At 35.8% G+C, this 23,396-nt stretch overlaps 1 protein-coding gene across 40 annotated transcripts in view; it reads right to left on the minus strand.

Moving 5' to 3' along the window:
- adgrl2a (adhesion G protein-coupled receptor L2a) overlaps window positions 1–23,396 on the minus strand; it is a 222,131-nt gene that overhangs the window by 59,620 nt on the left and 139,115 nt on the right. For all 40 annotated transcript variants that reach the window (XR_004947738.1, XR_004947739.1, XR_004947735.1 and 37 more), the window contains one exon: window positions 10,050–10,159. Coding sequence is in view for 35 of the 40 variants with exons in the window: in XM_024278248.2 (XP_024134016.1) it covers window positions 10,050–10,159 (110 nt within the window). In the remaining 5 variants the exon portion in view is untranslated. The remainder of the gene's footprint in view (window positions 1–10,049; window positions 10,160–23,396) is intronic.

Raw genomic sequence — 23,396 nt, forward strand, 5'->3', positions numbered from 1 at the left:
TTTTATTCTTTCTTTTTTTAAATAAAGCTTGATAAAGACAGGTGACAAATCAAAGAAAAAAACAAATTACTACTAAAAAAAGGAGAAAACAGGCACTGGAGATTAGTAATTAAGATTTCATACCATGATTAGGTATATTTAGAAGATGCCGAGAAGTCTGCTGATGCTAAATATATGTTAAGATGATAGGAAAAAAAGATTTACAATAAAGTTGCGCTAACTAAAGTTATTTGCGTTATTTACAATGACATCTACAAACAGGAATGCACTAGGGAGGTGCAAGACAATTCAATGTCGCTATCTTTGGCTCAATAAATTCTGAGTGCTTTAATCAGTTTTCTATTTTTTTTTTTAATCAGGAATTACCCACTAGGTCTACAACACTTGTAGCCAAAGCCACATTCTGCTAAATCTGGTGCACTTTAGCCGCATTTTTATTTACAAAAATAATCGGTGCCAGTTTCAAAAAGAGCCCAAAAAAACCCTCCCTGTGTGTAAACATGTGGAATTTAAACTGTTGCTTTAGCAACACTTGGCAGACCGACCCGACAACGTTTGCCCACAGACACAGTGATCCTTTAATCTCATTGATTCATTTGTACTGACACAATTCCTCTTTTGTACAACTTCTTTTTCTCTTTTAACATACTCCAGATGACACTTTTTTTTTAAGGATTATTAAGGAAAATGTGTTCCTTCTGGTTTTTTATAAGATGAAATGCATGCCTGAATACTTGACCCCTTTATAGAAGGTCATCCATTTAGGAAGATGAAAACGGTCGATAACACTCGATATCACTTTCAGAAAAGTTGCATTCCCTTTGGTATTGCCAGTGTGAATGCTTTTTTAAGAAAGTAGTCGCTGAACCTTTTTGCTGAAGAAGGTGACGCAATTTACTTAAATTTCTGAAGGGATTTGCTGAAAATGCAGATTTTGCTAAATTACTATGAAAGAGCGCTGAAGTTGACCTAAATTTCTGAAAATGGTGTAGTAAAATTGCTTAAAAATCTCAGATACACACCAATTTTGCAAAACATGGTTGCTTAAATATGAGCTAAACTCCAAATTAACCCAAAAAACTTTAGTAGACGCCAACTTAGCTATAAAGCTTGCTTGTTACTTACTAGCTAAACTCCAAAATTGCCTAAAACTACTCGGTAAACTAAATTAGTCAAAAATGTTAACCTGTTGCTTAAATATAAGCTAAACTTTAAATTCCCCTATAAAAACCCCAGTAGATGCCAAATTAGCTAAAAAGCTAGCTTGTTGCTTACTAGCTAAACTCCAAAATTGCCTAAAACTACTTGGTAAGCTAAATTAGTCAAAAATGTTAACCTGTTGCTTAAATAGAAGCTAAACTTTAAATTCCCCTATAAAAACCCCAGTAGATGCCAAATTAGCTAAAAAGCTAGCTTGTTGCTTAAATGCTAGCTAAACTCCAAAATTGCCTAAAAATCCTTGGTGAACTAAGAAGTTAGCCTGTTTCCAAATTAGAAGCTAAACTCTCAGCCCAAAAAACCTCAGTAGATAACAAATTTGCCAAAATCCTTAGCATGTTGCTAAAATATTAGCTAAACTACTAAATTACTACAAAAGATGAAAACAAAGCCTATGAATACATTTAAAGGCTTGTTGCTAATCGGCTTAAAATTTTGAAATTTGAAAACTTTCACATTGATTTACTATGGGGCGTATTTTGCTCAATATTTCAAAGACTATAACATTTATGAATACCAAAAATGCAAGCAGTAATGTCCTGAACAGACTGAACGTTTGATACCAGGATAGCTGAAATCGCCAAAAGTGTGATTGAGTTTTTACGTGCTGAAAAACATATCGAAAGGAGCAAGAGAATCACTATAAGGTTAATGTTTACTAAGTATTCACACAATAAGTAGTAATAAATACCACAGATAGATCTAAACTGAGCGCATTTGTTTCATTTATTATGGTTATTGTGCTCTGCAGGGACTAACTCTGCAGAGCACACTGGCACATTAGGTCTAATGCTTCATAGCCTAATACATTTCAATTGTAGTAATTCTGTGAATGACCAGCTGGCCTTTTGTCCCAGGTCAAAATGCACTGCTGCCATATTTTGTGTCATCTGTGTGCGTGTCCTCGCACATTTGTGTAATGACGTCGACAGTAAATCTCACCAAATTACAGTTAATCTCTTATTACTGTAAAATGTATGTGAGGTTTTTCTACAAATTAAAACATCGATGTTAAAAAAATGTCCTTGATTTTAGCTTATGGGAAACAGCAGTCACCTAATCCTAGCAGCTCTGTGAAAAGTGAACTGTTCAGCTTATTTCCCAAGCTGCAAACATCACACCCTTCACTGTGAATCACATGTTGCAGCTCATGAGATCTCAGCCCAAACTGATTTACAAGGTGTGCTTTAAGCTTTTTATGCTTCCTATTAGACATCCAACCTTTGCAGACTGTGAAGTGTTTTAACACAGGGCAATGACTATTCATGCGGTAAAGGAATGCAAAAATGGCCTAAAAAGATTTAAAATTCCAAGAGGTGAAAAACAGACATATTACAAAGACGCAACATATAAAAAATGCAGACTGAAATATTTCTGGAAATACTCTGTCACAAGTCCTACATCATAGCTGTTTTTTCTTTAATTTGCCACCTGTCTTTTTCTGAAAAACACAATTTAAAAAAAAGTATTTCTAAAGAATGTAATCCATTAAAAACACACAAAATAGAAAGAATGAAACCTTTGTTGACAGAACCCAAACTCTCTGTTGTAGTCATAAATAAATCACTCGACTTTCAATAATTCCATGAGTTCTTACAGCAGGATTCCATTACGAGCCTGCTGGAAAGTAACAGAATAAACAGCACCAGGCCAACTCAGGGGTCTGCAACTTCTGATGCTGAAAGAGCCATTTGGTTTAGCTTCTTACAGAACAAAACCAAACAAGAGCCGTTAAGTCCCACTTTGTTGTTTACAAAAACCTTGTAAAAAAATGTGTTTTTGTGGCGTTCAGACAATAATTTATATAATTTAGCCTAAAAATATGTACACTAATTGAATTAGTTTTCTGAATTAATTTGTTTCACTTTTAACAGCAAGTTCCTTTCAAAATAAAATACATCCTGTGTCAAATTTAAAATAATATCCTCCTGGTGCATCAGATTTAATTACAGTCACATATTGTATTCTCTATAACTATGATTTTTGTACATTTTTATTCTTTTCATCCATGTAAATCTAAACACAGATGACCAAACTTAAGTAAAACAAATTAATCAAAACAACAACTCCTTTAATTATTATTTTTTTAATTATCAAAGAGCCACAATGGAGGAATAAAATAGCCACATGTGGCTCTGGAGCCTCAGGTTGCAGACCCCTGATCTAACCATTGACCCTCAGATTTCCAAACATATTTCTATTGCAGTTTTGTTAAAGGAATATCTGAGAAACATCAGACATGCAAAAATGTCTGGTCATGTTACGGTCAATTTGGTTTGTACAGACAGACTGCACTGATTTACCTAAGATGTGCTGGAACACAATACGCTTTGAAGGTTTCAAACTAAAGGTCTTATTGACCAAATATTTAAGCAAGTTTCAAAAAAAGAGATAAAGAAAGAAAGTTTTGGGTTAGAACTGCATGAAAAAGTCAACAAAACTCATCATTTCAAGTCAAACATTAAAAATGCACAAATTAGCTACAACATTTGCTAACCTGATATTCAGTGTTTCTGCTGTTGGAAACTGACCATCTTACAGCAGACCCCATTTAAAGATATTAACATGACAACCCTGTTACAGCAGAAACCCTCCCAATAATACGATTCATTACAATCACACAAGTTACTTCGGAATTATTTATCAGCAACATAATCTGAGAGCCTTGAGTTGATCAAGCCTCTGACCTCTGAAGATTCTGGGCCTTTGAAGGATTCACTGGATCAAGTCTGATCCACTGAATCACAAGCCCCAGAATCCAATAAGATATTAGAAACAAAACTATTTCCCCATTTCAAACTTTAACAGAAAAGTGCTCCTTGTTGTAGCTAATTGGTGCATGTATTTGTTCAAAGGTCCATTTGAAGCCCAGGTTAGACATGAATCAGATCAAGACAGTCTAATGGGAGCCTTTTGGGCAGCACATTTAACACTGCGACCCTGAAAAAAAAAGGTCACAACCTTAAATTTTGCATTTGAAGATGTTTTCAATCAATTAAAACAGAGCTGGGGTTTGAAAAATGAAAAAGTTATTTCAGGTATTTTTTTTCCAGAATAAATAATATTTTATGCTAATTTTTATTGCATTTTTTTTTAATTATACTAGCAAAAACTACGGTGTGTGTTTACGCAAATCTACAGACGCTTACTGTGTCGGAACACTTAAAGCCTGTGATAAAATAAAAATTGAATGTTATTAATATATTATTATTGTTATTATATTTATTTTTGAGAGGGGGTACTATAGCAAATGTCCTTGATAAGTGTGATTAAGCTTGAAATTGTTTTTTTACAGTTAAAAATACAAAATTATTAAAGTTGTTTATGATACTTTTTAACTAAATAAATCAATATAAATGTTAAACAAAGAATGTTTCCTGCACCAACTATTTTTATGTAAAAAATAAATTAACTCACAATTTAATATTGAATTAAATTTTGTCAGCATTTCACACTATTTAAGTTAAAAATTAGATGAAGTTAACAGCTCTGGTTTTACATGAAATGTAAAATTTATATATATTATTACTTAATCTAATTAAACTAAATCATGTTATTGCAATAGATAAAGAAGCAGATTTTAGGCAGTGATATCCAAGCCTATTTTTTAAAATGAATAAATAAATCTAAAGGTATGATATGTAAAAATAATACCCTATTTTATCTTGATAAAATACTTAAATTTAAGATATAACGGAATAACCTAATTTGAGATTTATTTTTTCATCTGTGTAGCAGCTGATTGGAGATGAAGATGGAAGTTTCACAGCTCTGACTATATGCATCATTTTAGATCTCCTCTTCAGATCATTTCTGAGTTTTCTCTGATTAAAATCATCCAATCTATAGGGTCAGAATGAAACCATAGGATAAGAAATTCTCTTAGAGGAAAAAAAATCTGACAGAACTACAGTCTGATCAAGGCTTCAGTGGCAAGAAAAAGTACAAAATAATTCCAGACGATCCGTGGATTAATAAACCCCCAATCTGAAGAGAAAAATTCAACTGTGCTGGACCTAACTAAAAAATCAAACGTCAGTAGGAAACAAACAAAAAAAAAGGTTTATAGAAAGTTCTCAGAAGCTCCCTCAACCAGATAAAACAGGACTACAATGAAACATGGAGTGAGGAAAATCTGGAAAGAAAAGGAGAACAGAGAAGAAAACCTGATGGTGGTAGAAATGCATAGCAATCAGTGTGATCAGAAATCAGTCATTGAATGAGGAGAGTGAGTCAGATACCCAAGGAAAGTTCCTGCAGATTGCACAAGAGGAAGGGAAGACAGTTGGTTAGTTTTTTTATACAACAATAATAATGAATCAAGAAAGAAAGAAAGAAATGAATCCACTCCACATTAACCCACAGATGCTAAACTATGAGCTACCAAAGGTTAAAACACTGTATCCAATTAAACTGCTTCAAAAATCGACTTTAAAAATCGAATGTTGGATCTTAGATGCCAACAAAATGGAGACAAGCATCTAACAAAAAATCAAAATAAAGTGGAAGAAAAAAAACTCAACACACGGGGAGAACCAAACACTCATCCTAGAGCTAATACTCATAATCTCGCTATACTCACGTGATTAAAAAATGAAAGCATCAACAATATGGACATAATGTGCACTGGAATGACTCGATGCAAAAAAACTGATCTCGCTTGGTTCCAAAATAGCATACAGAGAGCAATCTTAATAAAGAAACATCTCCGCTTTTACATTGACTGATTCAAGCAATTACTGGAGCCAATTCAAAGGGTGACTCAGTGCCAACTAAAGGCACAAATTTACATCCTTGGCTCAAGAGTGAAGATAATGCTGCTAATGAGGGCAGTTCATGACAAGAACTAAATTATAAACCCAAAGGGATGAAATTGGTGGAAATGCAGGCAATTTGTAGCAACGGCGTTTACTTTTTTTTTTTTTGCGAAAAAAAAGAAAAAAATCCAAACTACATGGACAAATATATAAAGGGTTTAGATAGTAGGATTAATTAATGAATAAATTAATTATAGGAGCAATAAACAAACAACAAACAAAAAAAGCTGCTAGTTGGATATCTTGGGGATGGAGAGGTTTTGCGGAGAAGTAGTTATTGGTCAAAATGAGGACACAGTCTGTGCTCCGTTTGCTGATCAGCTTAATGAGGATTTTATGCGTTGTCTTGCAAAACATCCTCTCAAGTCTTGTGTCGCTGCAAATCCAGGGGATCCTAAGCCCCTGGACCACTGAAATGCTTTAATCACAAATCTTACTATTTGGCAAATGATTTATTGCATCTAAAAACTGCAGAGATCTACAACCTCATACGGAAACTGTGGTGTTCTGGTGTGGAAAAGTTAATCTTCCCTGATGATTTCTCCTCTCTGCATTCCTCTACGAATCATTGATTAGTTTTTAGATTACATTTGGGGAGCAAGGAGACGGGAAGAGGAAAGCAGCACAAGGGATCTTGTAGGTATAAAGAAATAAAAAAACTGTAATGGTTGACGGAAGGGCTTGAGTAGGAAAGGTCGGATTGGGCTGGCGTGGGCGGAACCAGACTGGGAGAACACCAAGCACTTACCAGGGCAGTTGCGATAAGACAGATTCTGTGATCTTGGTCCTAATCTGGTAGGGCATGGACCTTGAGAAGCAAAAAGATCACGCTACAGACATGTGTAAAACTAATGAGACTAGAAAAGTTGCATTACCTGCCAAAGTGTGAATGCTTTTTGCTGAAAGTAGTCGCTGAAAATGGTGACGAAATTTACTTTTTTGAAAACGCAAAATATTTATTTGCTTATGTGCAAAATGTTAAATTTGCTAAGAGACTGGAAATTTTGTTAAAGAACTATAAAAGAGTGCTAAAGTTGACCTAAATTTCAGAAAATGTGCTAAAATTGCTTTAAAATCCCTAATATGTGCCAATTTTGAAAAAAAATATTATGTTGCTTAAAACTGAGTTTAACTCTAATTAGCCCCAAAAAACTTAGCCGATTCCAAATTAGCCAAAAAGCTAGCTTGTTGCTTAAATTGCTAAACTATAAAGTTGCCTAAAAATCCTCAGTAAAATAAATTAGTCAAAAACATCAGTGTATCCCTAAAATTTAAGCAAAACCCTAAATTAGCCTATAACAACCTCAAATTAGCCAAAATAATACTGCTAAAATATTAGTTAAGCTCCAAATTAGCATAAAAAAACCTCAGTAGATACCAATTTAGGCAAAAAGCTAGCACATCGCTTAAATATTCGCTAATGTTAGCTTGTTGCTTAAATAGCTAAACTCCAAAATAGCCTATGATTCCTCAGTAAACTAAACTAGATTTATTGCATTACCTGCGATAATGCAAGTGTGAATGCTGGAAGCTGAATACGGCCACTGAAAATGCCAGAATGCCAGAACTGATAGCTAATATAACAGCTGAAGACGCTGAATCTGTTAGCCTGCCAAAATATTATATGAACGCCGAATTTTTTTAAGATAAATCAAATAATGTCTAAATTTGCCATAACAGCTAGAATAATGCTAAAATATTAGCTAAACTATAAATGTGCCTAACCAAATTAAGAAAAGTCTAATTTTGACAAAACAGCTAGCATAATGTTAGTTTATTAGCTGAACTTTTGAATGTGCCAAACGAAATTTTGAAAAGTCTAATTTTGACAAAAACAGTTAGCATAATGCAAATTTATTAGCTAAACTCTAAATGTGCCAAACAAAATTTAGAAAAGTCTAATTTTGCCAAAACAGCTAGCATAATGCTAATGTATTAGCTAAACTCTAAATGTGCCAAAAGAAATTTAGAAAAGTCTAATTTTGACAAAAACAGTTAGCATAGTGCTTATTTATTAGCTAAACTCTAAACGTGCCAAACAAAATTTTGAAAAGTCTAATTTTGACAAAACAGCTAGCATAATGCTAAAATATTAGCGAAATTTTTAAATGTGCCTATCGGAATTTAGAAAAGTCTAATTTTGACGAAACAGCTAGCATAATGCTAATTTATTAGCTAAACTCCAAATTTAAAAAATGGAAAAATATCTATACTAGCCCTAAACAGCTAGGAAGTTGCTAAATTAAAAACTAATTTCTGAATTACCCAAAAAACAAGAAAAAAAATCTAGTAATAACTAAACATTTTAAAGTTTGAACACTGTCTCTAGCTGATAGTATGCGGAAGTTTATGTTTCAAAGTTTTTTGTTTTAAGAACTTTCTTATTTATTTCCTATGGGGCAACTTTGCACAATATTAAAACCTATAAAGTTTAGGCATACCAAAAAAACATGCAGTAATGTTCTGAACGAGTTGAACGATTTGATACCAAGATTACTGAAATTGCTGAAAGTGTGATTGACTTTTTACGTGCTGAAAAACATACGGAAAAGAAGCAGGACGGTCACATTAGTGTGAATGCTTACTAAGCAATCACACAATGCAGACCCGCCTGCATGAATGTCTTTCAAACACCTCATAAGGAGGAGCCCTTAGGGGTTCATTTAGTCTCCGCACCACCACAATAACTTTAACCATTTCCACGGTGCTAGATAGATGCAGACAACTATCAAAGGTGTAGTTAGACTTGAGTGCACCCTGAGCTAATCTCTCTAACAAGGTTGGGAATACCTTAACAAGACACGTGATCAATATTTAACTTAATGATAAAGCAACAAAAATAGCAACAAAAAAAAGCAAAATAACAAGCCGTTTAGAGTTTGAATCGTGGACTGGAGGATTTGTCTTCATTCAATATTTTGAACTCCAATATTGCTTATTTCATCTTTAATTACATGTCCTCAAAGCCTTAGAGAGGTTAACCTTTAGGTTCTAATGAGTTTTAACATCTAATGATCTTCATTGTACGAGTCAACACTAAGGGGAGCAGCTTGTCAGGTATAGTTGTAATGAAAAATGTGGAACAAATGTGAAGTTTAGAGAGTTTTGGGGAATAAATGTGCATTTTTTTTTGTTTAATTATCTTCCTTCAGCAGCTGAAATGCAAATACATCACGGCACAAATCCCTCATACGAGTCTACTGCTGAACACTATCACCCTACCGCTCCAACACTAATTATTTCAGTTCCACCTGATTAGTGATTCTGGCAATTCATCTAACTCTTTGTCATTAATCAATATGTAAAGGTTACGAGGGGAATTTCCAGCACAAATTGCGAATGAACATGACAGCTTAAAAAGACAAAGGGGGAATTTTTAATAGAAAGGGCAACTTAAAGATTATTTGGGGGCTGAATGGCGATGAATATTTTAGCATCCGAGGAGCAGACACAAAAAGCCCACACTATATCTTTAGATGAAATATCGCCTTGTTGACTCATGAGAGACGCCGATCTGTTCCGTTACATAATGGAACATCTGCCAACATATTTCAACACCTGCTGCATGGTTGTATATTAAGCCATCAAGGTGAGCTCTTCTCTGGGAGAGTTCTCCACGCGAGGCAAGAGGAATTAAGCCCCGCTTGCTATCACAGAGAGTCAGCATGACTTCATCTGCCCTTCCTCCTTCCTGCTACCTCATAACCAGGCTTGCCGATCCGCTGGAAACACGTGGAGCACATCAATAATGAGGGGAGTGCAGAGGAGGACCAAAGGCTTTTACAGGTCATATTTCATAGAAAGTTCACTGCTTGACATATATTGAAGAAGAGACAGAGGAACGGGGTGCTGGGAGGTGTTGCAGACAAAAAGAGCACGATGTCTGGATGAGGCAGAGGAGAAATGGGACAGGATATGAGACAGACCAGAGAGGAAGAGAAAAACTAAGAATGGAAGAGTGGAGGGAAAGGCAGGAGAGGTGCTTTCATTTCATGACAGCGGGATCATACTTACTGTAGGGCACACACTCATACTGGACCTCCAGGTACTTGTACGTCCCGGGGCAGGGGTCAGGGAAGACGTCTGAACCCGTGATTACGATACACTGGGTCCGATTGTTGCATCTGAAAATAAAAACAAAGAAGCTGTCATTAAAAAGAACAAATTAAAAGATAAATACACTTCCAATAAAGACACCAAACTAATGCTCTAATTTCTAACAAAGACATCATTACCCAGAAAAACAGAAATGGTGACCTGCATTTATGAGGAAAAGCTCTTTCATCTGTTTGTAATAGCAAACCTCGGCCTTTCTGTGTATAATGTTTCAGAGTTTTTTGAGTCCCTCGAATGTATTCAATATTTCCTGAATGGGAGCGTGTACAGTTTGATGCTGAAAATCTTCAGGCCAACATCGGTCAACACGGTACAAAAGCTGGAGTTAAACGCAGCTGTGTGTTTTCAAGCATCGCACTTTAAACTGGAGTGATGCCGAACTCCTTTTTGCACATTTATAGTTCAAGGTTTAACATAAACTGGGAAAAGAAAATGCACAGGTCCTTCTGTATGTTTAGGGTTTTTACCACTACACAGTGGTGTTTTTCTGGGTTTCTCACAACCTGTTTAAAAATGAAAACTGTGTTTTTAACTTGTTCTTGTGGTATTTTTCTCTCGATGAGTATTTCTTTATTCAAGTAGTTGTGGATCTGGAGCAAACAAGAAATGATACATTGGGCAGACTACAAGCTCTGAGCACTCAGCATCTCAGAGGCAAATTTCTATTGAGCGATGTCCTAGATACGACATAGTTTTTTTTAAATTATTTTGGCTAAAAAACTGCATAATCATAATAAAAAAACACTAGGAGTCTGTTTTAAATAGAGCCCAAAATGACTAGAGTGGGTCTTTAGGGCTAATCCTGGTCTAAGAACACGTTCTCATTCCCAAGTCGTCACATTTTGACCCATGGTTAAGGATCCCTCTTTGGTATAAAAAAAAAAAAAAAAATGTTTTAGGTATCCCCAATTCATAGTTTTCTGACGTGCTGGCTGTTCCAAACTCCAGGTTGCAAACCGGTACCAGTCCAGTACCGGGACGTGGACCTCACCGGTATCCATTCCGGACAAGGTACTAGATGTGTACCAGACTAGGGTTAGGCTTTTTTGTTAGGGTACCAGTACTGTCTGCATCCCGAGGTTCGTGGATCTGGAACTACGTCTGACAAAACGACTGGACCCCTGATTTAATTGGAACACCAAACATGTCAAAAAACAACGAGTTGGGGACACCCAAAATGTCACAAAAGTGACAACGAGGAGTCCTTATCCAAACGTCAATATATGACAACTTGGGAATGAGAATGTGTAGGCTCTAAATAAAGTTATTTTGAAGTAACACATTTAAAAATGTTCTAGAAGGGCCTCCAGTGATGCTTAGCAATGTGTTTTGAAGGGCCGCATTCCCATATACCCTGCTCTGGCATGTTCTAATTGGTTGGTCACACCTGAACCAGGTAATTAGTCATGAGTAAGGCTTAGATATCTGGAAATTATGCAGATATAGCGGCCAATTAGGCCTCAAGTTGCTTGTGCCTGGTCAACGATGCGTACACGTTCACGCTTAGCTACACATTTTTAAGACAGTTTCCGGGCTCTACTTACAAAACATGCACACATTGTACGTGTACTAATAACTTAACCTGGTCAAACTTTGACCAATCAGGGACTCTGATTTGATAGTAACAAATAGATAGAGTTATTTTTAACTCAGAAAAGTCTAAATCATTTAAAAAATGATCATGGAGGAGCAATTAAAATTAGCGGTTTGTGTTTGACCGGAATTATATGACACCAAGTCTTCCATATATTGGATTAAAGCTTTGACAGAAAAGTACAATTTGTAAGATTTGCACCAATTTCAACTGTAGGTGGAGGGTATGTACTAGTAAACAACAGCAAAAGAAGAAGAAGAAGACGAAGGAGAAGCCCCTCCCTGCTTGTCCAGTGTGAACACCATGACCTAAATGCAAGTTCAAGACTGCATAATCATTGGAAAAATCAACTGCTGGTTCCAAGAAAGTCAAAATCCCATGGACTTCTATTGAGAAATATAAAGTCATTTTATTTGTCAGAACAAAACATTTTGATCTGCTACCTTCTTTCTAATACTATTTTTTAAAATGATTTTTTTTCAAGTTAGTCAAGTTGTAGGTTATGTCCGAAGTCCTTCAATACTCCCTTTATAGTGGGTTCGCCATTTGGTAGTGCCATCCGAATCTATATTTACAAATCTAAATGACCTAGGAATTTTGAAAAAGCATTTTGCATTGATTCTAACTAAATTAGAGGATATAGACCACAATGCATTGGGCTTAAACAATCCAAACTATCTAAATTTTCATAATCAGAACACAATGTAGTCATAAATAGACTTAAATTTTCACTTTGAGAAATCGGCAACGTCGTATTGATTGTTTAGAGAGAAAAAAAAGAAGTGAGGATGGGGTTTCGAATTACTTTTACAATCCAGGACACTATGGTTGGGAATTCGGAGATGGTCATAAACTGACCAATCAGATGGCTCAGTATAAGGACGTGGTACCTGCTTGCCCCACCTACAACCTTTGATTGGCAGCTTACAGTGGAAGGGGTGTGGCCTTCGGACAAACTCACTCATGATTGGCTCAGATTGACTCCGACCAGTCACTGTTGACGGGTTTCAAAATGGTGGCAGACGATCAGGAAGTGATGGAGACGGCTCTTTGGCCTGATGAGGCATATTTGTCAACACCTTGATATGTCCAGTAAAATAATATATGTCAATGGTTCAAGAACGCACGTAGCATCAGACATTCAGTGAGATGCTGAAGGACGCTTTTGGGCTGCACCAAAATTATGATGATTACATCAACACCCCAAAGTCTCTTTGTTCTATCAAGGGAAATTAATATTCTAATGGCACTGACAGAAGACAGATCAATAACTTTGTTCTGCTGCTTTAGTTGAGCCCAGTTGGGACACATCTTGTAGAAAAAATATATATCTTACCAAGACTTTGTGAAACAATTTAAAAATATATCACTAGATAGACACATTTGTGTTCAGAGAGTTTCTTAAGTGGGGCGTGTCACTCCGTTAATGACCTCCATGTGTGATAACAGATGAAAACATCCATATTCTGGAGTTGTTCTGGTGGAGGTGAATTACTATTCAGAAATTAAAACATGCTTCATGCTGGGATCATAATGTGCCGCCTGTTTTTGTGACTCATATTTCATGAATCTGCAGCACTTTCCACATATTAAATGGTCACTTTGATGGCTCTGTCTGCTGTGCTCACGCATAAGCATATCATGGGGGAGCAATATAAATTATATCACTTTATCTACCAAATTCCACTGAGACCAGGAAATGAATCCTTAGTTTTCGTCAGGCTTATGAAAGAGAATAATACCGAAAAATAAAATTAGTGACACTAATGAGACACAGACCTGCCATCATTATTCTGGCAAACGCATCAAAAACAGAACGGAGCAAAAAATAGCTCATATTTCTTTTGAAACATTGTTGACATAAGTGTTGATAGCTCCGCCTGATATATTGCCCTAATTTTAGAGCAGAGAAATATGGGTGCCCTGATCGGCGCCAGTGTGTTACTCTGATTTCTGTCTCATCTGTGGAATTTCAGGCACCTCCTGAGACCAATTGAAAAAACCCCTAATGACTTTTTCTGTGCATAGTTCTAGCCGTCATTTTAGGAAGAAAGCGTGTAATTGAAATTCTACCCATAAAAAAGTTCAGCCTCTGCTTTGCTAAGGCATAGGTCTCAAAGTGCACACTAATTAAATACATTTAAAATACCATATCTCTGATTATCTTTTGATAGTCTGAGGCTATATAGTAATTAATCATCTACATAATGAATATTAAGTCAAAGGACTTTTTTTTTTTCTCAGCAGAGTGAGACAAAAACTACAATAGTCAAATGGGATTAGGAGAAAACGGGAAAAAAATGTCTTGGAATACAAGTGAGAGACTAATAAACCTTTGGGGAAACAATGTTTTTGAGGCACCATATAGAACATCTTCAGCAGCTGTTTGATGTTTCTGTTTTAACTTTTATCAAAGGGCTTAAACAAAGATGCAGTAAGACTTGAACTCCTAAACAACAATGTCACATGAAGCTGCAAATTATAAAAACTAAAAATGGATCTTTGCTCAAAAGATAAGATACTGAGGAAGTAAAATAAGAGCTTCCGCCCTCTCCTGATTGCCTTGATATCTCCCCCCGGCACTGCTAATCACGCTGAAGTATTCCAAACCTAACCCCATCACATCTCTGACCTTTTGGAAAAAGGCAGACATGGTTACAATTAGAGTATTGGAGACAATGCTGCCGAGATTTGATGCAAATCTCTTTTAAAATAAGGACTCCCATCTAACAGTGGGAAGGGCTGTAATGGGATGCCAATAAAACTGATGGCACACCAAATATTTACACGCAATTTAACCTTTTTTCACTGCCATGATTAACAGCCTCAATAGAAAAATGATTGGAAATGTTTGAGTAAATAAATAAATCAACAGAATTTGTGTAAATTCTAGTTTGAATGTAAGCTGTACTGGAATAATTTGGGTGATTTTCCACTACTTTTTATTAACAAATGAATACACAAGCAGAAATGATTTGAATTTACCCTTTGACATGAATTTTACCTTTAAACATGTTCTATAAATTTAAAATCCTTTACATTTCTGGTCAAACTCATTTAAAAGTGTAACTAATTGTTGAGAAGAAGACATTTTATTTAAACAAATGTATCAAGGAAAACTTGTGTTAAAAGGTCTTTGTCTAATAAGAAATGGCAGTTTTTGTAGATTGTTCCAAACAAGTTTGACGGAAAATATGAATTTAGTTTCATTATCATTTTTGCTCAGTGGCTTTTGGTAGAGTGTCCGCCCTGAGACTGGAAGGTCGTGAGTTCAAATCCCAGTCGAGTCATACCAAAGACTCTAAAAATGGGACCAAGTGCCAAGACACTCAGCATTAAGCGGTTAGATTGGGGCGTTTAAATCACAAAATGTCTCCTAAGTGCAGCTGTGTCTGCAGCTCACCACTCCCCAGGCAATACGTCAAATGTGGAGAGCAAATTTCACACACTGATCGGACTTTAACTTTACCTTTTTAAGTTAATTTTTATTTTAAGTTTTCACAAAAATGACCAATTTTATATAGCAAAACTGCTGCTTAAAAAGCGTCAGATTTGAGGATCAAAGTATGTTTTTGTTCTTGATAGTACACATTTTTGTCTTGAACAACCCCAAAAACTTTTCAAACCCTGTGCAGTAAGTAATAAATGGGTTTTTGGACGGGAATCTGTAAATATTGTTTCGTGAGATGGTTCGTCATTTGACAGATGCATTTATTTTTTGAAAAACCTGCAGTTTTAAACCCGTATTAAGAGATTTACTATTTTATGCAGGAAGGATAAACTTGGAACAGGAATTTGGAACTCAAAATTGAAACGTGGAGTAGTTTAAAAATAGAAGTTAACAGATGGTCTTTAATAAGTACAAGGAGAAGAAGTTATTTTTATAACTGAGTAAAACATGCAAATATCAATGAATGAAGATAGATGGTGAGCAATATTGAAAATATGGAAATCAGTCATCAAAGAACTGGGTAAAAAACATGTAGTATAAATAAAAAAGAATTGCTTTCATTGTATCTTACCAAAAAATGTTTTTATATTGATTGAAAATGTGTCATATTTCATTGTCTTAATTGTTTTATGTCACTTTATTATAGCAATTCAATCAAATTGCCAGTGTTGATTTTTATTTTTTATTTTTAAATGGACTACTAATACAAATTAAACTACTAATAATATTTACAAAAGCTGATAGCAAGAATTATAAGTACTTGTATAATGATAGTCAGAAAAATTAGAAAATGATTTTAAAAATTATGCATTTTTAATGCGATATAATAGAAAAGTGGTGAGTTTAAAGAAAAAAAAGTATCTTCCAAAATGTATACATGCCTGATGTTTTTTCTCTTTAAGGAATATTAATGTTTATTATTGAAGAAAAGTATTAGATGGTACATTTTTTAATCTATATTTTGGTTGAGCCTTCTACCTCATGGTTGGAACACCAGTTCTGAATTGCTTCCACAACAACCACAAAGTAAAAGGCAACCAAAACAAAAAGACAATTTTGAAAAAACCCAAAGAAAAACAAAAAAAGCTGCGTCTGTAAGGGTGGAGCAGAAATGCGACATGAGTGAGGGGAAAGCATTACAGAAAAAGGCACAGTCTACTTCCTGGCGCTCTCAGTTTGAATTTCAATCAAATTAGCGTCTCTTAAACTCAAAGTGACCCGTCTAGCCCCATTTCATCTGAAATGCTGATGAGGTTCATTGCACAATTATCAAGGCAGACATCTCTCTCAAGAGACAAGCCTGTTGATAAAAATTGAAAAATTAAATCATTTTCAGGGCCACAGAATGGCAGCGAGAGAAACACTCTGATGTGAGCAGGGCACATAGCACACAGACTCACACATGCACTTTCATATGCCCCATGCTCATTCTATAAGTATAATCACCTCCAGTATCAGTATATTTAGACCATTATCTAAGGGGGTGGCCCAATAATGTTTCAGGAAATAGGTCATTACAAATTAACCATTAGCATCCTGCTTTCGACTCCAGGTCCGACCTAATATCCGGGCAAAGTCGTCACTGAAACGTGTAATTACTGTCATATGCTTGTGTTTATCCTATATTTATTTGAGCTGCCGATAGGGCTTAAATAGGGAGATTCCAGTCTCTTAAAGAGTTAGCCGAAGGTTGTCTGACTCACATCCGTCCACCTCAGCTATTGATTTTTTAACCAGAAGAAGTATATCGTCATGCCACTGAGGTCAATGGAAATGTTATTGTGACAGTCCTTCCAGTTGAAATGTGACCTTTACCAGACGACATAATACAAAGCCAAAGTGCCCACGCATAAAGGAAGGACAAAGCAGACGCCAGGAGGCCGAGACTGACGCCACATCTCAACATAAAGTCAGAATTCAAATTGATTTGGACGTAATGTTAGAAAATCAAAGATACAGCTTTTTTAATGCAGCAGTACAGGAGACAGTAAAGGTTATTTGGGGAAACTATATTAAACTCAAAGACTAAACTATTTTATCATGCTAACATTTTCTACATTGAAGTCTAATCATTGTATTGGGACTTAAAGGGGAACACAACAGGACAGTTCGAGGCTGACTCCACTCTCAGCCCAGATTTGTTAAAAAAAGGGGGGATGGGCCGAGCGGGGGAGGTGCGGTTCGGATCTAGGATTGACAGTGAGGTTAGCTTTAGGTAACGTAGCAACTCTGTTTCTGTAATATGGAAAGTGGTGCAGAGGAAAGTGATGCCAGTTTCACCAAAGAACTTTCTCCCAAGGCAGGCGCTCGTGGGTCCAGACCGAAGGGGTCTCAGTGGCAAAATGACGCTAAGCTAATAAAGGCTAACGTATTAAGCAAACCATCCCAAGTGAAACGTTCATTGCAAATCCCATCACCAGGACAGAGTTCGCTGGATTCAATGCCAATTGCACTAAACCAATGTTGCCTAACTTCAACTGGAAAGTTGTGCCAGCCAGTAGATCTTTGACAACCAAAGGCAAAAACACCAACGAGCCGTGCTAACGCTAACACGATAATAACCAATTGTTATAGAATCAAAGATGGGCGGGGCTTTTATACTGGAGATGCAGAGCATGATGATGTGAAACTACTGAAATGACGTGGGACTTACACCAGTTCACAAAATCCAACTGTAATAACTACTTTCAACCTATAGGGGGCAACGCACAGATGGTTTTAGACTATATTTTTAGGAATTAAATCATTTTAAATTGTCAAAAACAGACATGACTTTTAAAGCCCCATTTTAAGAAGTCAACAGCCAAAAAAAGTGAGGGGCCTCTGGTCACATACAAAATCACCAGCTGGGAAACCCTAGAAATATTTTTCTATCTCTAAAAAATATATTATTTAGGAAACCCTAAAAAAGATATTTTAAAAACTTCCCGGAACTATCAACTTTTTAAGCTTTTAAATGTGAATAAAATGTATAACTGCCTAGCAATTTAGTGTGGAAGATGAGCTTCAAATGGGGCAAAGAACGTTAATCTTTATATTTCTTTCAAGTCAATATTAACCCTTCAACACCTGAGGCGTGGTCGGTGACAATAAACACAAAATCTTTGTGCAAGCCGCTTTTGTCCTTCAGAATCTGCTGGAATTACATTGATCGTGTTAACAGTTGAAACAGCAGGGGGAGGGACTTGCGGCTATTGATTTTTGAGTGCCATATTTTTTCTTTGGGGGCAGATTCTCTTGAAAAAAGTTGAATGAATGAATGAAATGGTTTATTTCAAGCAATCAGGAATAATACAAGTAGATCGCTTGAAAGGGAGTGGAAGGAAGCGAACTTATATAATCCCACCCCAACTCGACCATACCATTTTCTCTACAGGAATTATCAATATCCGGTTCAGGACTCAATATCAAAGATTTATGCTCTAAAATAATAGATTCAGGTTATAAAGAATCATTACAGTAGTTGATTTAGTGTTTGGTTACCCTTTAATGTCCTCCCATCTTCACAATTCATACAAGTAGCTTCATCAGTCTGATGAAGTGGCAGGTGCTATATTTATTCAACTTTTTATCAGCTTTTTGGTGAGCAGAACCCCCGTCTGACGGTTAATACTCCTTCAGTACTGACTGGGTGAAGAGCAGCTTCCTGCTCGGTGAACTTTTGCTCATCCCCCTGAAATGCCCGGGCTGAATTGTGTCTTTATAAAATCTTAATCTTACTTTCTTTAAATACACACTAACAGTTGTACAGATGTACAGAGAGCAGCGCGAGGCAGAGTGCTGTCAGGCAGCAAAAAATCGAACTCCTTGGAGATCCTTGCAAGCAGTACTGTCACTGATATAAATAGTGTGAGTGCAGTTCTTTCAACTCCAGAACAGGCCCCTACGTCTGGTGGCATGAGCTCGCCAAACAGACCACAATGATCCCAAATATACATTTACACTTCAATATTCCTATCAACTTAAAAACATTGGTAACATTCTAGCTGGAAAAATAAAGTCAGGTTTGTAACTCAACAGCCCAACTCAGCCTGACTGGATGTTTATGAATTTAATCTTTTGTTTTAGAGCGCTATTGACATTGATTATTTTTGTCAATGATACGCTCCCTGGAAAAAAAAAAAACGGTGGTGCATAGGAATACCGAGGACCATGTTATGTTACAGCAATCAATAGCTTTTGTTATCAAATACTCACAATGAAGCTCATTAGTCAAAGAAAAATCAATAGTTGTAAGCCACTTTTCATATTGTATATCTTAATATGTCCTTCTAGGTGAAAATCATTTATCAAGACGCGTTGCTCATCACCGCAGCTCCTATTATATTAAATGTATTTTAAAAAAGGCCATGTGGTCAAATTTAAATGAATCACAAACAAGCACCAGATGCTTAGACAACTGTTCAAAAAAACAATATGTAAATGAATTAAAATGACATTTTTGTTGGAGAACACGCTATATGTGTTTTCAGAATGTGTTTGCAGTCATTAGCATAAGTGCAGATGATGAAATGCAATCGTTAAAAACTGAAATCCTCGAAAGAAAGAAAGAAAGAAAAATCACAGCGCCGACGATTATGGTCAATTCATTAATTCTTTCAAACTGTAGTGCCATGCAGTTTCACATCTGCAAGGGAGGTGTCCACATTAAAAATTCCTGTACAGATTATAAACCACTTGAGTCGACTAATTGCTTGCAGCTGAATGTTCTAATTGAGCCACAACAGTCCTAAGGTTATTTTCATAAAATCATTGTGCTCATGAATATAATATGCTATTCAGATATAAAAACAAGATGGAGTGCCAACAGAATCAATCAAACTCGGCAAAGACCTTAATCCAATCCTCCACAGTTTGGGGGGCGACGGGCATTTTAGAATGTTTCAGAGTGAACTCTGTTCAAGAGGAAGGGGATTTTTTTTTCTTTTATTCCCTAAAATTAGTACATTAAAAATTGCTGTAATTTTTAGACACAAGTTTAAAGTAAGGTGGTAAAATGTAGCAATAAAATATTGATATCGTGATATATATCGTGACATTTAGTCTTGTGATTGATTCTTTATAGGTTCTCACAAAGTATCAATCTTTTTTTTTCCTTTGAAGAGGCTGTTTAAGGTTATATTCGTCACTCTTTGGTGAGACGTTCGTTCGGAGGTAGATAGGGGACGTGTGTTACGATACTGGCTGTCGCTGGCACCAGTGTGCCTGGCAGCTACTTAAAATACTGTATTTTCCAGAGTATAAGTCTCACCGGAGTATAAGTCTCACCAGAGTATAAGTCTCACCAGAGTATAAGTCTCACCGGAGTATAAGTCTCACCAGAGTATAAGTCTCACCAGAGTATAAGTCTCACCAGAGTATAAGTCTCACCAGAGTATAAGTCTCACTGGAGTATAAGTCTCACCGGAGTATTAGTATCACTGGAGTATAGGTCTCACCGGAGTATAAGTCGTGAGAGCAAAAAATGTCTAATCAAGAAGAAGGAAACCATAAATAAGTAACACTTTTGTCTGAAGTTTCACAAACGTTGCACAAAATAAAAGACAAGTTGTGATTGTGTTTTTGCAAAAATAAATGGGGATATATTTTCCAAAAAAATGTGTTCTTCTACAGTATATATTGGAGATGATTTTTACCGATTATTGCAGTATCGCGATATCACTGATATTGTGAGGCAGGTATCACATACTGTATCGTATCTGTGATTACACAACAAACATCCAGATTTTGAAAAGGATTAACTATAAAAACAGGGAAAAATGACACCAAAAAGGTAATTTATTGTAATTATCAGGCTTTTGCAACTACAAGCTTTAAATAAAATGATTAGCAAGACATTTTAAATCTTTTTTTACCCATTAATAATTCACATTTTGAGCATTTTTACATAAATCTCCTATATGACACTGCAAGTATTAACTACATTTTGAAGACTTGAAGAAATACATCAAACTTTTTCTTTTTAAAATAATTTTAAATCCCATTCTGAAGACTTTTCCGTGTTTGTTTTTAATTCTTTCTCCTTCATCCAGACTGCACAAACAGAGCCTGTACTGCTAACAGAGGGATCTTATCTCAGACTTTTCTCTATAAAATTTCCTACTTCTCTCTTATCTTAAATTACACTAGCACTACACAGAAATCTAAATGATCAAACCACATTTATTTGAACATTTTGAGCTGCATCCTCTAGCAGTCTCTTGAGGAATGAGTCCTCGGCAGACACCGGATTGGAGTCGGTGTTTGTGATTCAGTGGGATTTTTTTTTTCTTTTTTTTTGCATGAACAAGGCTAAGAGCAGTGTAATACTGTGGGCCAAAAGCACAGCATGGCTGCGCTTCTGCCTTTCAAGGCAGACAATGTGAGTCAGCTATCTGACTTCATCAAATAGGACTTGACAATGACCCCACTGAATACAAGGGATGTACTCTTTTTATTCCTTTTTTTTCCCAAGGTGCCCTGCAAGAGTTGCTGATGGTCTCACACCAGCCAATATCTCTCTCTGTGGCAGTCATATGTCATTCCATCTTTCGCACTTTGGCTCAGATGGCATCCTTGGGTGACAACTGGTCTCATATATTAAGTCTCACATAGCGTGCAGTGTTATTGGTGGAACCCTGCCACGTTTCAATGAATTTTTTTGACTCGCCTTTATTGCTAAATCATACTTGTGTCATAAAACTTTAATGTCCGTCATCAGTAACTGCTCAAAAGTTTAAAGGTAACATTACATTTTTTAATTGCAGTTGCAGGACAAAATATGTGAAGTCTTTGGAATTATGAGGTACTATGTATAAACTGGACAGTAAAAATATGAAAACATAATTTGGTGTGATTTAAGTTTTTCTCCATTGTTGTTATTTAGATAGAGATTTTAAAAATACATTTTGCGTTCATTTCATGCAGAAATGGAGGTACTCCCAAAGGTTTCACATACTTTATCTTCCAACTCTATAGAAAATAAAGTATAAAAAAATGACAAAAACCTTTATTATAACATGGAAAGTAAAATTGCTTAATGAATAAACTCAATATTGTAGAAGAAAATTATATTTTGGAGACATCAAATTGTCAAAATCAAGCCATAATGTTCTCTAATCCCTTTCTTAGGAATTATCTATCACTTAGCAGCATGGTCAATCAATAAGCATTATGCTCATGGTAGAGTTTTAAATGCTAAAGGAAATAAAACCAGACTTTAATCTCAATTTTGGAAAAAAAACAACAAAAAACAAAAAGTGTTTTAGTCACTTCTTATAATAATTAAAATGGATCATTGACTGTATAAGAGAACTGGACCTAGTGAGTGTGACATCGCCCATTCGCCTCCAACTAAATGAAGTTCCTTTTTTTTTATTGATATGGGTGCCGTCATGTTGGAACCAGCTGCTGAGTCATTCTGAGTCATTGTTTCTATGGCACCAACTCTCACCAATCAGGAGTGAGCTTGTTGGATAGCCACACCCCCACTTGAAAGAGGCGTGGACAAATCTGCAGATCAAATGTTCGAGGTGTGGACCATCAGGCACCACCCATTTTAATTGAGGCATCTGATTGGTTAGTTTAAAATTTAAATAACTGAGAATGTGAGAATGTTTTTTTAGATAAATACAATGAGTAATAGCTGTTTATTTCTCTATAGATGTCTATGAAGTTTTGGCTTCTTGGAGCCAGTGGGTACTTCCTGTTTGGAACGCCAGTGGGGAGGAGTCACTCAGTCCAGTTCTCATGTACAGTCAGTTGAATCAATAAATTAATTAACCTCCAAAATTGAAAAGTTTTCATTGAAACCTTCCCAAATATTGGGAAGCAATGTTCTAAAAGGAAATAAAGAACACATGCCCCAAAATGAATTTAGCCTTGCATTTCATTACTTAATCAAAATAACATTTTAAAATACTTCTTCAGTGAATTATAATCAGTAAATGTCATATGAATGTATTGATCTCATTCTACCGATGCAACAGACCTTTTCTGGTGATTTCTGCTTTTCAGTCAGGCTGATTGTTTAATTCTACGGTCTCTCTTTATCAGTGAAAGGTTAGTATTGGTCTTTAAGGAGCAATGTCTATAAGGTTACATTTACATAAAATGTTCTTTTCCGAGAAAAACAAAACAAATATGAACAAATATTCATTTTTCTTTTTATGTTTTAATACCTAAATTGTTCAGTAGGGAAAGCAAAGCTGCATAAAGCAAA

This window comes from Oryzias melastigma, linkage group LG4 (genome assembly GCF_002922805.2).
Source record: "Oryzias melastigma strain HK-1 linkage group LG4, ASM292280v2, whole genome shotgun sequence".
Lineage (NCBI taxonomy): Eukaryota > Metazoa > Chordata > Actinopteri > Beloniformes > Adrianichthyidae > Oryzias > Oryzias melastigma.